At 39.6% G+C, this 17026-nt stretch overlaps 1 protein-coding gene across 2 annotated transcripts in view; it reads left to right on the forward strand.

The window, feature by feature from the left end:
• Positions 1 to 4: 4 nt before the first annotated feature.
• The window catches only part of esrrga (estrogen-related receptor gamma a), a 66443-nt gene continuing 49421 nt past the window's right edge, over positions 5 to 17026 (forward strand). For both annotated transcript variants that reach the window (XM_073826878.1, XM_073826879.1), the window contains exons 1-2: positions 5 to 110; positions 3177 to 3293. In XM_073826878.1, coding sequence (XP_073682979.1) covers positions 5 to 110; positions 3177 to 3293 — 223 coding nt within the window. The remainder of the gene's footprint in view (positions 111 to 3176; positions 3294 to 17026) is intronic.

Here is a 17026-nt window from a genome sequence, read left to right on the forward strand (position 1 = left end):
CTCCATGCCCAAGCGCCTGTGTCTGGTGTGCGGGGACATCGCCTCTGGCTACCATTACGGTGTCGCCTCCTGTGAGGCCTGCAAGGCCTTTTTCAAGAGGACCATTCAAGGTTGGCTTTTACCCTCCCTCAGTTAGAACTTCAGCTAGGCCAAGTGCTCAGATGGAATTAGTCAAAGTGCAATACCTAGAACAGGGTTCCTCAAATCCGGTCCTTGAGAATTTAGCTCAAACCCTGATCTGTGATCTTCTAATGATCCTGAAGACCTTGATTAGCTTGCTCAGGTGTGTTTGAAAAAGGTTAGAGCTAAACTCTGAAGGGCATTGGCTCTCCAGGACAAGATTTGAGAAACCCTGACCTAGAAATGGTGTAAAGCAATTCCATACATCCAACATCCGCTGGCTTCATGCCACCTAAGCAGCTTTACGTCCAGTAGATGTGTAAAGCCAGAGCGTAGTAGTGCTCTGGCTTATTATGGTATTTACGCCAAAGAAATCAACATTTCCTTTTTTACTGCTTCAGATTAACAAGCTTGATAAGTTATTTCAAACAAGAGATTACAGTAGATTGGATATACCAGGTATTGCTAGTATTTTGGAAGTGGCAGTGCAGCTCTGAGTAAGTAGGTGCTGAATAAATGGGTCAAATATTATGCTCGGCCTGAACACAATCCAGAGCCTCTGAAGGTGGGAATTTGACATATCGGTATGTTTCATCCCATTAGCCAATAAAACTCTTGGTGATTTCCAAAAACATCCCATCCAGCTGGACATTTATTGACTTCCAGACTGGCTGGTTTTTCAGGGAAGGAGCAGGGTTGGGGAGTTGAGGGATGCAGAGACGTCAAGACTGCGGTTCGGCTGGGGGCATTGGGACAGGCGGCGGCACAGGCGCCATGGCCACTCAAATCACTGGCAGCTGGCATTCCGGTGGCACTCCTCCAATGCCACCTGACAACCTGCATCTATCACAATTGAGCCACTCGTAGCCAGGCGGTGGCGAAATACGGGAGGGGAACACCAAGATGCCACCTTAGAACATTCCCAAATCCGTTCCCTACTTCATAGCCACAGCGTAAGGTCAGCCCAAGGTCATGTTGTCATAATAAGCTTCATTGGCATTTGACTGCCACTGATGAATGATGGAAGTGTAGCGTTTAGCATGAAGACAGGCAGTGGAAGGAAGCACTAGGCACATTTTATATCTTGTTTGAAACCTCTCGGCAGCCGCTTGAGTGATAGACAATGGACATTACACTAATCGACTGCCACCTAACTCAAATCACATCACTCTATCCTGTCAGCGAACACACACACATACAGCCTCATTTCCACTGTGTTGTTAACCTGGACACAGCGCTCAAGCCATTGGCATTCAACTACTAGTAGGAAAGCACCTATAGTAGATTGGCAAGGATTTTTCCCCCCTCGAAACATTCCCAGCTGGTTAAGACCACTCAACCAGCCTCAGCCCTCATGAGAATCACCTTGCATCTTTCTATTCCACATGTATTCCTCCCAATCCGAAGACCCTAATGGATTCTGGAGATTACCTGACTAATGAATATTGGAGCTCAGTTTAATGGACATGCATACTTTAAATACTGTTTCCTGTTGAATTAGCAGTCTTGAGCATTTAGCCCCCCTGCTCGCGCTGCTAATCTGCTTTTTAATGAGGAAACATCAGTTCACAGAAGAGAAGTCAATACAAATCAGTGTTTACAAAGTCTGATTAACTCTGAAATATTTCATCAGTGTGGAGGTCCCAGACGGGCCCTATGTTAATTGCATGAGTGCGCGTGTGAGAGACTCTGTTTCAGCCCAAGAAGTGTGTGTGCACGTATAATGGTTATTCTATAGCACAAATTCTCTCCGTACACTGAGAGTTTCAGCACTGCCATAAGCTGTTCCAAACCCTAAATTTGTTATATTAAATTACTATGTCTGGCAACTAATTCTTATAATACAGCCAAAAAACTATTTAAATGCCTTTATTGTGTGCCAGATTACTCATCAGACTTCTATTTGTGTGCTGTTGCAATAACAAGCATATATCATTGCTTTTTCATTGCATGCTTAAAGAAAACGCTGTAATAGTCTGCTCTGTGCCAGGAGTCGCAGTAGACAACTCGTGGCTCTCTGTGTGTGTGTTTATGTGGGGGATTGGTAGGATGAGGAGTTGTGTTAGTGGTCACCAAGCGATTGGAAGTTCATTCAAAGGTGAATTGTAACCTGCAGGTCTTTGTTTAGGTTTAGTAAAGTCTGGCCAGCCTGTCTGCCTGCCTATGCAGCTTCACACTGCTCTGTGACACATGACCTCTGAGGAGAGCCAGTGGCGCTTTCCTGCATGACCTTTTGCACTCTCAGTCACACACATGTGTAGATATGATGGGAAGTGATTGCTGTATTTCAGTCAGTCTCTTCTTTTGAACTGTTTGCACTTACAATATTTTATTTTTTGAGAGTACATCTATACATATGTAAAGTTTGAGGTCAGTAAGATTTTCTTTTTAATTTTTATTCAGCAACAGTGCATTAAATTGATCAACAGTGACAGTAAAGACATTTATAATTACACAAAAGGTTTACATTTAAAATAAATGCTGTTGTTTTTAACTTTTTGTTTCATTAAGTAAATCAAAAATGTATGCTAATTATATATTTAATAAGAAGAAAAGTAACATTTCTTGAGTGCCAAATCAACATTAGAATGATTTCTGAAGTATTGCGTGACACTGAAAATTCAGCTTTGCCATCACAGGATAAATTGCATTTTAAAATTAAAAACTTAAAATCTTACCAACCTCAAACTTTTGTGTGTGTGTGTGTGTATATAAAAAATAGTATATTTTATTGTGTGATATTTCTTGCTGGATTGCTATAGAAAAATGAAACAAAAGCACGCACATCAGTCTCAAAAGGGTGCTCGACTAAAAAACAACAAGTAAAAAATAGAATATAAAGTTGGCAACACCTAAGCTCCAAAAGTATCAAAAATATTTATTATTATTCGCTATGCGAAAGTTGTTTTAATAATACATATTTTTGATACTTTTGGAGCTTAGGTGTTGCCGACTTTATATTCTATTTTTTACTTGCTGGATTGCTATAGAAATAAGATTTTGGTTGGCAGTCATTAAACACTCTCTGTTCCTTCTCTCTACATGCCTCGCCACAGGAAACATTGAGTACAGCTGCCCCGCCACCAATGAATGTGAGATCACCAAACGTAGAAGGAAGTCCTGCCAAGCCTGCCGCTTCATGAAGTGTCTGACCGTCGGCATGATGCGAGAAGGTAAATAAAAAAACTGGTTGGGGAGTGAACAATTTATCCATTGTCCAACTGTATTTCTCACTTGAGGAAATGCACAGGTTTCCATAAGGGGAAAAAAAAGTAGAACAGGTCCAGAATGAAGTCAAGGTTGAAACTGAAGGGCCGGTTGGCCTCGTGCCCCGAGGGCCACTCACGGTCAGCCAAACACCATCTTTTGTCTCGGCCTCCAGGCCCAGTTCTAACTAACAAGACTGGTTATTATTTAGAGAGGCGGCCTGTGAGGCATTTTCTCAGAGGTCTGCCAAACGGACAAGCAGTTATTTTCAAAACCGCCGCTCTCCTGTGGAAACACAGGCTCTGGCTCTCCAGGCTTTCCCGTCTTTGATGTTAAAAGTTTACAGAGGAGCTGCCTGAACTAGCCTTTAACCTTCACACAGGAAAAAAGTCCTTTCTGATATCTTCAGCAGCAGAAATGCGGCACGGCAGCTCATTTCCTCAGTTCTCATTCAGGTGGACAGGAAGTGTTTTGTCTGCCTCTGAAAGAATTGCCATCATAGGCGGGAAAGGGAAGATGTGAGAGAGAATGAGAGGTAGGCTATGCTTCTGTCACTCACAGAACAAGACCTTATAGGCTCACAGTTGTGTGTGGACACAAACGCTATGCCCCTTTAAGTCACGATCAGGTAGACTGCACCTTATTCACCGAGACACGAGACCAGACACACACACACAAACCCTGCGGCCAGCCTACCTTCTGCGGACCTGAGTGGTCAGCTCACATTATACCAAAACAACGCAGCTGGAGTGTAACAGCAGGCGCAAATGCCCCACAGGTCCACATTTGTTTGCGTCGAGTGTAAGAGCGTGCGCATATGCGTGTTTTTGTCCGTGTGAAATGTTTCTTTTTCATATTATTCGTCTTTTTCACGCACACACGTAAATGGCAATCTCATTCAACACTATTGTTGCCGTGTGCAGGGACATTTGCCTACACGGCCGGTGTCGCTGACAGGTAGGTAATTGATAAGTAGAGGCCTGTTTTCAGAAAGGTCTGAGGGATGTAGTTGCATGTTTGATATGGCATCTTCTCCCATGAGCACCCAGACAAATAGCAGCCTTTTGTTCTTGCTGCTAGCCACCCATACACACATATATCAAAATGGCACCCAATGGCACAACCATTTGTTGTAAAGTGCTTGAATTTAATACAGAGGTCCCCCTCTACATATGAATAAGGGTCATTTGAAAAATTGATGCATCAATTTTCTTATTTTTCCAAAACATGTTCACTTTACACACAAAGAATGAAAAAAAAAAAACATGCATACAAACAATTCAGTTCAGCAGTGTATATTCATTGTTCTTTTCCGTTTTTTTAGCATTGTTTTTGTTAGTCGTCTTTATGACAGCCCTACTTTTGAACATTACGATTTCTGAACACATTGCACCATTGCACTAGAATATTTTTTAATGTTGTGTTGTTTTTAGACACAACCAACACTTACAAACATAGTTTACCATCATGGATACTCTTTTTTTTAAATGTTTTGAATATTTTTTGGAATATTTCGATGCCAAGCACCGAAGCAGCTGCTTGTGGGAAAGCTATGAAATTTTGCACACAGGTAGAGGACCGTCTTAATATTAACCATAGCAAATTTGGAGTCTCTATCTCAAATTCTCTAGCGCCACCATTAGGCCAAATTTGCACTTATATTTCTGCTAATATCTTTTGAATCGTAAGGTTCAGAACCAAAATTTTCCTCTGATTCCTTGGCTCGTGAAGAGTTGAATGCATACCAAAAATTAAATTTTAATGGGTCAGTATTTTTCACAATATTTTTTCGAACTCGTCCTGAACAGTTTGGCCCGATTTTCACCAAAATTGGCTCAGATTATCCTCAGACAATGCTGGCCAAAAGCATGCCACAACATTTTAGACACAATCAACACAAATACGAAAACATAAAAATTTGACCTCCTTAATATTCATATGAAATATTTGGAATTGGTTATTGGATGACTGAGGTCCCCAAAGTTTTATGTGTGTAAAATGTTCCGCTAACTTTATTTTTATTTGTTGATTTCGTGACACTTTACTAGCTTTTGAAAAAAAAAAATGTTCAGGTTTGTTTTAGACATGCTTGCAAACCTCAAGGCTATTCATATGAAATATTTAAATAGCTTTTTTGTACAACTGACGTTCCTCATGCCTTTCTGCAAATAAAATGTTATGTTAACTTTCTGTTTGGTGGTTTTACACTAGGCCTACTTGAATTTTTGAACGTCATGCTAGCACTTGTGTCAGGTTTTGTTGTTTTCAGTGATTTAGCGCAGAACTCACTGGCCTGGGATCAGATTAAATCCAGATCAGTCCATCTATGTGTGTGTGTTAGTTGTCAGCCAGCGTTAACCGTGGCTGGCTAGCTTTGGTGAGGTACCGGCTAAGCCGACGTGTCAGCATCCGTGCAGAGGCACTGTTTGGTGTTGGGGGGTTTTGGGGGAGGGGTTATGGGATGTTACCCATAGCCAACAGCTTGCTTAAGGGAAAGATCTGTCTGAAATTAGCCCTGTCACCCCTGGGAGACATGGAGGTGGGGATGGGATAAGTAATCCTGATAAAGAAAAGGATCCCTCACACACACAGACAAATGCATCCAGACTTGCAGTTCTGTACACCAGGCATCCAAAGTGATGAAATCCTTCGGCACACAGAGCCAAACCCCCGCAGGGCTAGTTGAACCACCCAACATGATATCTGTCCACCTATCACACCGCAACTCTCACCTACAGCTTAACACCCCCACATTGTACACAAACACTGCTCATACATATGCACAAGCAAAGCCTCTCAATAACAACACACACTCACCGTTGTACCGAAAGTGTGTGCAGGTGCTCACCTTGCAGGCACATGCGCGCTCTAGCTGCAAGGAAATTGCTGCCTCCAGCTACGTCTCTGTTTGACCCTGGGGGCCAACCGCCTGCCGCGTCGCTACCTCCAGCCACCCAACTGTAAAATTATATCCACAGACAGTCAGAGAGACAGCGACGGGGCCTGACAGAGCACTGGCCTGAGACCGCAGCCGGGAATCAGCCCTAACATGCTCGAGCTAAAGCACCCGGCGGTACGCAGCGTGAGGGGAACGAGAGCCGTACATCAGGACTGGAGAGTGCTTATTACACAACACTTAGAGAGATGCAGTTCACACACTCACAGAAACACTCACAGGCGAGCTGATGCATGCGGTGCTGATCACACACACTTACACACTTATTCACAAGAACATATACACTAGGACGCTAATGCATATACACGCACTCATAAATACCTACATGCTCTTCACTCCGCTAAACCTTGCGTATTCAAGCTAAAGGAGAATGTGCATATGTCTGATGATGATGATGAGGCTAGATTCTCAGCCACTCGTTCCTCATGTCTGAACACACAGATGGATGACCTTCTCCACAGGGAGAGCTACTTAATGTTCCTCATACCTCTTTCTCCTGCTTTTTTTGGAATGATACTTCTGTCTTCTCTCATAGAATTTAAGTTTCATATTTTAAGAGTGTGTATATATGGGACATGTTGTATGTATGTGTTGTATTTGCTTTCATCTGAACTCAGAAAGCGACTAAGAGAGAGAAAATAAGAAACCTGCAGACGCAGGTTGGCAGTGATGGGATGCACCTTTCGAATATGTAACATCTAATTCCTGCAGAAGGCAATTAGAGCTCGCCCAATTATTGTGCTGTGTTATAGATAGTGGCTGTCCTAACGAAGGCTGGAGTTTGGATTCTGACAGCAGTGGCTCTCCCCACCACATCTCTCTGGGGACACGAGCAGCCATGGAAGCAAAATAGCCAGACCTGCCTGTAGATATGAGTAGGCTAAAGTGTCTCTCTCTCGCTTTCTGTCTCACACACATACACACTGACATACATACTCATACATATAGAGTGTGTGCTGCTTTTAGTCAGAGCAAGAGAGCAATTTAAAACTCAAAAGCCTGCCTCATCGCATCAAATCCCGCTTAAAATTCTTCTGCTTCTGTGCTGCAGACCCTTCAGTGAAATATATAGTATGCTGGTCACTGTCACCATTATCATGACTGACACAGAACATGCCAGAGCCAATAATCACAGTGGTCAGATACAGCACTGCAAAAAACAACTCGTCAGCTGAACAGCCCACAATATTTCCTTAAAGTCTTTCTATAAGTCTAAACTAGTAGTTCTTAGTGAAATGACCCAAAAATTGGTTCTTGTTGGTGTCAAAGGTCATTTAGCTCTGGAGTATTTTGGTACAGATTTGTCTGCTAAAATCAGATAGTTTGCATGTCATTTAAATTTAAATTATTCATTTATTAGTTATAAGTGATTTTTTATTATTATTAATTTTATATGATAAGCAATTTTGGTACTACGTTGGGTCACCATTTGATGTAAAATCCAGGTCTTGTAGTGTTTTTTTTATTTTTTATTTTTTATTTTTTTGTAAAACAAAATCTTTAACAATACATTTTATGCTAGAAATGATAACTTGTAGCTGTCTGAATTAAGTCGTCCCAAGTGTCTTCGCAAAAAGATGGAGAGAGTGAATGAGATGGAAAAAGGACTACTTGGTTTGACAGGAGTCTTGTAAGTGCATCTGTCTTACCTCCTTCTTCCTCATTTCTCCTTTTCTACCTTCCATTCCTTTTTCTTTCTTTCTTTCTTTCTTTCTTTCTTTCTTTCTTTCTTTCTTTCTTTCTTTCTTTCTTTTTCTTTCTTTCTTGCTTTCTTGCTTTCTTCCTCTCTCTCATTCATTTTCTCACACTCAGTCCCTTCCTCGGCTGCCTTTCGCTCTCTCGCCCCTCTCTTCCTCTGACGGGGGGCATAAATCATCGTGCTGTCAGCGGGCGAGGCTCGCTGGATTATGCAACGCCGCCATTCATTTAGAGCCTGAGGAGAGGACCCGTCTGAGACCACCCTCCACCCACCACGTTCCCCCACTCTTGCCTCCCCAAAATAGAGAGCCAGCGTCTTAAAGAGAGCTCTCAGGGGGGTGATATCATTATGCAGTCTCTCTCTCTCTCTGTAGTTTGCCCTACTTTATTCCTAGATAGCGCCTCTGTGTGTGCTTTTAAATGTCAGCGTGGCAACTCTTTCTCACAGCTGGTTTGTTTTTCTTCCAGTGTGCGATTGTGGTACACCTTCAGTTCGAGGTCCGACCCATCTCCTCATTAAAGAACAAACTGTTGTCCATCTTATCGTAAGCCACCAAGACTAATTGACTCACGTCAGCTCAATTCCTGTGGTATACAAAACCAACCAGACAAAACCCACAGCAATGCCACGTAAGAACCATTTTGGGTTTCTAAAATGTCTATGTAATTTAATTATACAAAATAATTATATAACTTAGACTGTGACATGCGGTTTTGTCTAGCTTCTAAGTACGAAATGTCACTCAGAAGAAGACTTCTGCCTCTTCATCGTGAAGGAGAAAGTGTGCACCGCAGACAGTCACGCTCTTCAGATTGGAGCCATTTGAATATCATGACAGCCTCATTATAGTGTCATAACTGACTGGCAGGCCTTGCTTGATAGCGCTAGTGATGTGTATCACAGCACACACCTTCCTCCTGTACTCACTGCATTCGTTTCAAGGGTTAAAAGTGTGTTGCTTCACCTGAAATAACCCTGCGTGGGTCATTCGGGAGTCGTCTGGCTGTCCTATCCACTGCACCTGCTTGAAAACCCAAACTACTTGCCATAGCACACCCCTCCAGGTTGGGTCTGGGAATGAAACAGCTGGGTTAGTTACCCTCCATCCCCCTCATCTCGCCCTCCTCTCCCTCCCCCCGACCCTCTCTTACTATTTAGGAGATCCCCTCTGGCGCTGCCTAAAACGACACACATAATTAGGGCATTAACTCCTCTTAATTGCTGAGAGGTTTCTCTTTTTTTCCGTGCAGAGACAGAAAGGTCATCGTTGTGCCTTATCCACCTCCTCTCCAGCAGCAACAGAAGGCACAGTAGCGCAAATCCCTCCTCGGCTTCTTCCCCGGTTCTCCCCTGCCACCGCTCTTCCCTCCCCTCCAATCCCTCTGTTCTCGCGCTCCGTGGTGGCTCGCCATCCTCAACTAAATGACATCTTTAGGCATTCGAGTAACCCACAGAGGATTGGTGGAAGTCCCTGCGCTGAATCGGAGGCAGAATGAACGTTGTGTGTTTGGACCCCAGCCAGGCAGGGGAAGATTTTACATGCTGCTGTCTTTGGAGGACTCTTCCCATCCTCCTCCACTTGTGCATTTCCCAGTCTGCCACAACCACTTGTGGGCAGAGGGACAGCTGGAGGTCTGTGCTCTTTCGTTTTCCATACAGAGCACCGGGGACACTTTGCTGACACTTTAATAAATGATGATTTTTCCCAGAAGGCAGCTGCTTGGCACGTCCATGGCAGATATTCACATAATTATGTGATGTATATACAGTGGCCACAAAAAGTACTTGGACAACGTAGCCACACTTGGGTATGAATGCTTTTGCATTAAGTGTGACTTTCATGAGTTCACCTGGCTATCCAGTACTGATGGTTAATAAATAAATAAACTACATTGATGTATGGTTTGTTAGGATAGGATAATATTTGGCCGAGATACAACTGTTTGAAAATCTGGAATGTGAGGGTGCAAAAAAAATCTAAATATTGAGAAAATCGCCTTTAAGTTTGTCCAAATGAAGTCCTTAGCAATCCACATTACTAATCAAAAAATTTATATATTTACGATAGGAAATTTACAAAATATCTTCATGGAACATGATCTTCACTTAATCTCCTAATGATTTTTGGAATAAAAAAAATTATCGATCGATCATTTTGACCCATACAATGTATTGTTGGCTATTGCTACAAATATCCCCTTGCGACTTAAGACTTTTGTGGTCCAGGGTCACATATAGGCTCGTAATGATGATTGGCGGGACTAAATGATTAGACTCTTCCTGAACCTACATTTGGAACTTCATTAAGTGTCCATATACTTTTTGGGTCCACTGTACATTCAAATGCAAACAAATGCAAAAAATTTTTCTTCACTCTCAGCAACCTGAGAAACTTCACCTATAAACCCCAATGGTTTCCTTTTGGTAAACAGCAGTGAGTGCTGTAAATGTGTACTTCCACAGGCCTGGCAGACGCTGCTGAAGCAAGGGCCTTCGATTGAGCCTGTGATTGAGTGGCTCGGCAACAGAGTCTGGACCGCTTCCAGCATTCAACGTGTCCCTCATCACAAGCGTTTGCAGCCCACCGCCCGCAATCCCAGAGAACGCCTCCATTGGGATGCTCGTGCGGCCGCCTTGTCCAGCACCTGCTGACCTTTTAATGGCTCTATATGGGCTCTTGTAACCACACCAATCGTGCAGCTGCCTGACTGTCATAACAATGCAACAGTAACATGTCGTTTTGAATGATGTGGCTCAATCAGCGCTCTGTACAGTGCAGTGAGGCATGGCCGCAGGCCGCGATTTGCCTGTGCTGACTCCCTCTGACTGCTTTGTTTTGGTAATTTGTGACCAATTTCCTTACTGGGCTGCACAATTTGTGACCAATTTCCTTACTGGGCTTCACTTGTGCATGAAGGCACAAGTCGGACTGGGCTCTTGGCTTCTCTGGTTCTGCGCCGCTGCCTGCAGACGGCAGGTTTTTTTTGCATAGACAGAGCATGCTGAGCCCACAGACTGTGCTTTTCCAGCCGGCCAGGCTGATTTGGTTGCAGGGCAGGGTCTGGAATTTGGCAGGGGCCTGATGCCCGCACAGCTGGCGCGGCGAGAACGTCCTTATTTCTTTATGTCAGGAAGCAGGCCAGTAGCATCGCTACGACCCAATCGCACCCGTTTACCCTCGCAAGGCAGAGAGCATCGTCCTCTCTGTCCTGATTATCTTCACTTATTGGGAACTGACACCTTACACACACACATACTCAAGGCATGTGATATCCATATCGCCATACGCTGTCAGTCCATGTGGACTGGTGCGATTGAGCAGGAGAACGTAGATGTGTAAGGCAGGAAATATGGTTTGAGCGACAGACCGTTTTGGTATGAACCCTGAGGGGGGCTGGGGAGGCTAAATTTGGTGCAATGTGGAACTGCTGGCTTGAGAACCTTGATAATAGTAATCTATGAATGGCAGGAGCACGAACACGGGTGAGCGGAAGTCTTAAATTCCTACTGTAGAGTTGCAAGTCGAACAGGATCAAATGTGCTTCACCACTCTGGATGCAGTATTATTACTTTGAGCATTAGGGGTAAACATACACTTTAGTAGTCTTTGGACTTTTTTCCAGAATTCCTCATGCAGCTGATGCATTCTGGGAACCCGAATCACACTTTAATTCCAATCCGGTACAAATCTTTCAATGTGAATTCTTAACAAATTCACGATGACACATTTGCCGGCACATCTGTTTCTTTATAAGCGCACGACAACACAACAGCGCAAGTCTAATTAGCATGAGTGTCAGCATGTACAAAAGCAATTGTGTAATTTGCTGTAAAATAGGTCACAGGCATTGAAACAAAGTATTATAAATGTATTTCTGTCCAGAGGTTTGTTACCAGCAGGCATATCAGTACGCATCTGCTAATTTCTCATCCAAAAATAGTGTAGAAATGACCTGCTTAGTTTGATGCAGGGTGTTAATCTATCAGCGATATCCCCACAGATCTGCCCGTTGTTGTTGTTAGACATGTTTTTTATGTTGCTTTTATTGTGTGGTTGCCATTTAGCAGGTAGTGAAGAACTGAACCTGCAGATTATGTGATAGCAGACCACATATTTAGCTATTATGCTACCAACACGCAAGAGATATTGTATTTTTAAGCTCCTAGCGGTAAAGGTCTACACAACATACATGTCTTGGATGAGGAAAAGCACTCGTTTCACAACTCTCTGCTGTGCTCACACACACACAAACACGCTTACAAACGGAGTATTATCCTCTCCCGGTACCCTAGGCTGTCCGGCACAGAGCTGTTAAAGCACCGATATGACTGACAGATGAAGTTTCTTCAGAAGAGTGCATTTCAGTGGGTCATACCCCCATCACTCAGCCGTAAACCCACACCACACTTACAGTTCCTGTGTTTACCTCACCTAAATGTCTCACAACCCCCCCCCCCCACACACACACACACACATAGAACAGACAGACAGTTAACAAAGGTTTTTTTTTCTTTGCTTAATGATTATTGTGAGTATTCATGTCTCTGTTTAAAAGACAGTCGTGATCATGTGCGATGAGTCAGTACAGCCCTCACTATGTGCAATGGAAAATTAATGTGAGCTGATTGCAAAGCATTTCATTTACTCATTGTCTTTAAATTGCTTTGGGCTAATTAGATGGCACAAGGCCTAATTGTACTGATTTTTTTAATAAGTGCTGATGAGGTGAATTTGACATGCATAGAACAATATCATCAGATATTTTTAGAATGGTGAGGTGGAAGGAGCTAGATGACACACTTTTTTATTTATTTTTATTTCATCATGTCATTCAAAACCTAAATACAGCATGTGAGGCATATAGTGGAGACAAAATGTCCGAGACCATTGCATGTTTTTCTAATTTAGTATTTTTTATTGTCATAATTTTATTATTATTATCTTAATTGTATATATATTTTAAATAATATATATAATATAATATAAATATTATAAAATAAACTATATAATAAAAATACATAGATATTAAAATAAAAATGCTAAAAGTTATATATAATAAAACATAAATAAAAATAATAATTAGCTTTTAATTTAAATAAAATCATTGTTTATATAAATTATTGTGTTTTTTGTCTGGTATTGTATTATGTCATATTATTATTTTTATTATTTACATGGTTAGAGTCACAAATCCATCTTAATTGTACATGTATTTAAATTATAACATTATAAAATAAACAATCCAATAAAAGTGCATACATTGTAAAATTAAAATAATGTATAATGTAAATAATACTATATTTCATACACATTTTGTATATATAATATAAATATAAATATAATATAAATATACTAATAATATGTATTGTGGGGTTTTTTTGGCTGTTATTGTATTTTGTCTTATTTATTATTCATATAATAATAATAATTATTATTATTATTATTTACATGGCAGAGTCAAATTCATCTTAATTGTAAGTTTTTTTTTTATTATGATATTATAAAATAAACTATAAAAAATTAAAATACATACATTTTATATATAATAATAATATGCTAATTGTTTTTATCTCAAATAAAATCATTGTGTTAGGTTTTAGTTATTTTGTGTGTCTTGTTTATTTTCTCATTTTTTGGCTTTTATTGTATTATGTCATTTTTATTATTATTATTATTATTATTATTATTATTATTATTTACATGGTCAGAGTCACAAATTTGTCTTAAAATTATAATATTATTAAATCAACAAAAAATTAATTATGTATTATAAATGATGGAAATAATACTATAATATATTCAAATTTAAATAATTTTTACGAATTAGTTTTTATTTAAAAGAAAATCAGTGCTGGTTTAGGTTTTAGTTTTGTTTTGTTTTTCTTGGCTGTTATTGTATTAATCATAGTTAGATTTTGATGATATGAACACATATACTACATTCAAATTCTGAGTCCCAATTATGTACTGCGGAAGAAAAAAAAGCGAAAAAGGCTCAGATGCTTGTTCTGTCGTTTGAAGGCTTGAATGAACACACTGGGCATGGTGAAGTGGCAATTACCCACTCATCTCCCACTGACCGACCTGAAGCAACCTGCAGGCCTTTGCAGCCCGTCCCTCCTTCCTACAACACCATCAGTTTCCCACTGCCCCATATTAACCAGCGTGGCCCAGCCCCCAGCACCATCTCGTGCTCCGCTCTAATGCAATCTCCCCATCAGACGGCCACCATCACCCACTGCCTTACAGCACTCACGCCCTTCCATAGTGACACATACCGTATCAATCTCACAGCGCCTGATAGACGATGACCTGCCACGAAAATCTGTCTGTTCCGGTCACGTTGAAAGCTTATAAATGTTTACACATTTTTGAAGGACACACCTTCACCTTTTTTTCTCAGGCCTCCTGTTTTGGATAATTCATTGCGCGTGTGTGTATAAGGAATGTGTTGAATGTGGTTTGTGGTCATAGCAGTTAACTCATTTTCATATTTATTACTGTTCAACCCCTAAGGGTTAATTTTGTTACCCTCTTCCCCTATCATATACCCCTGCTCAACAACTAAACCTCTACAAGTCTTCCACCCTCAGAAGACACCCACTGTCTGTTATGATGATGTATCAGAAGGCCTCCATGTGATCAGTGAGGTCGAGGGGAGCGCTAGCACAGCAGGGAACGCCGTTCCGTGTGAAAGTGTCTGAATGCAGCGGCGGAGGGCTCGGCCCGAGACACGCGACTGATGAGACTTTAATTAGATCATTTAGAGGCGAGGAATTGTTCAGGCAGAGAGAGGCCTTGTTAATGCAGTCATACAGCTCACTAAGTAGTTTTTTCCTCGGCACTGATTTTCCTCAGGTAATAACCAAGTCTACCGCACACAAATACAGACAATGGGGCTTTAGAACGGAGGCTATCTTTTTATCCATCCATCTTTCCATTTGTTTATCAGTCTGTCTTGTTTGGCCTATGGATTTATATGCTGTAGTTTTTTTATTATATTAAAAATTTATTTCTTTTTCTTTATTATTATTGTTATTATTTTAATTATATAATAATAATAATAATAATAATAATAATATTTTATTTTTATAGCGCCTTTTAAGAACCCAAGGTCAATTTACAAAATAATACAAGCAAAAAAAAAAAAAAAAAAAAAAAAAAAAAATATATATATATATATATATATATATATATATATATATATTATATATATATATATATATAATATATATATATTATGGGTCTGAAAGTAGAAGCAGGCAATTTCAGGAATTTTTCCCCATTTACATATTTTAAATATTAATAATACTATTTATATAAAGTATATATATATATATATATTATATATATATATATATATATATATATATAATATATATTATTGCTTATTAGTGTCATTATATTCTGTTATTATCCTTCTGATAGTAGAAGCAGACGATTTCAGAACTTTTTCTCTGTTTAAATATATAAAATATTTTAAAAGTTATTTTTGTTAATGGTTATTATTATTATTATTATTTATTTTTTAATTTCATTATATTCTATTATTATCAGTCTGATAGTAGAAGCAGATGATTTCAGGATTTTTCCCCATTTAAATATTTTAAATATTTATAATGCTATTTATATAAAGTATATTTTTGTTATTTTATTATTATTGCTTATTATTATTATCATTTTTTAAAAACACCATTATATTCTTTTATTATCAGTCTGATAGTAAAAGCAGACATTGTTTCTCTATTTAAATATTTTAAATATTTATAATACTAATTATATAAAGTATATTATTATTATTATTATTATTATTATTATTATTATTATTATTATTATATATTTTTAAATACCATTATATTTTATTATTATCAGTCTGATAGTAAAGACAGACAATTTCAGGACTTTTTCCCCATTTACATCTTTAAAATATATATAATATATAATATATTGTTTATATTGTTCTAAACATATTTTTTATTATACTTATTAGTAGTAGTATTATTAGTATTATTATTGCTTTTTTTTTACAATTTAAATTGTTTACTTAGATGTTAAGTTTAAATGCTGAAGTTTTTTTTTTTTTTAACAAAAAGCAAAATAGTATAGGTCATTATAATAGTTAGCAACCTTCACAAAAATCTGCATCACTGAGTAACTATAAAATAATGTGGCAAAAGAGAGAGAAAGAAAGAAATTGTGATATTTCAAAGGTGAATCCAAGCAAGCTGCGACGTCAGGAATAGACAACGTGGTTGCCACGTCAGATCACAAATTATATTGTACTTTGACAGATTGTAGCCTTGCTTTACAAGTGCAGTTACATCTCATTTGTCAGTGTTTGATCTGTAAGTGTGGCTACAGGAAAGGAAGGCCCTCCATCTTGCCAGCAATTTAATGGCTGGGAGACGGACGACGGCCGACAGCCACCTGCCCACAGACCGCAGCGCTGATCTGTTCTCATTTACTCCACCATCAGGCCAGATGAAGGCAAAAATCGCTCCTTTTGATCCTGCAATGTTGGCCACCACCTCCCCTGGCCGATATCTCACCCCTACACACCCGTGTGTTGTTAACACCTCTTTCTGCCTTGGCTTTTGCCCACCATTGGGTGTCTCTTTGGATTAAACAGAAACCCTGAATGTAAACACAATTACACTCCTTGATTTTAAGTTGATGCAGTTTTAAATCAAGGCCCTATTCAGACGGACAGTCGGTTCTCCCTGGTAAATTTCACAGACATACTTTATGATTTAAATCCTGTTTGAATTAAGCATATTTATGATTTTCTCACAGAACCATGGTAAAAAATAATGGTGCAAATTAGCTACAGTTTTTCGTTTATTCGGGTGTCCTCAGAGAACTACCCCGTCGGAATAGCAATGTCTATGATTGTTTTGGGTTTTTTTCCCCGCACTGTTCTAATTTATTTTGCTCTTTGTTGAAAAGCGTAACTAAAGCTAAATTTTTAATTGCAGTGCCTGGTGTATCTTTGTTATGCTTTATTTATTTATTTGTAACTTTTTGTGCTTCATTCACATTTTTT

Source organism: Garra rufa, chromosome 21 (assembly GCF_049309525.1).
Source record: "Garra rufa chromosome 21, GarRuf1.0, whole genome shotgun sequence".
Lineage (NCBI taxonomy): Eukaryota > Metazoa > Chordata > Actinopteri > Cypriniformes > Cyprinidae > Garra > Garra rufa.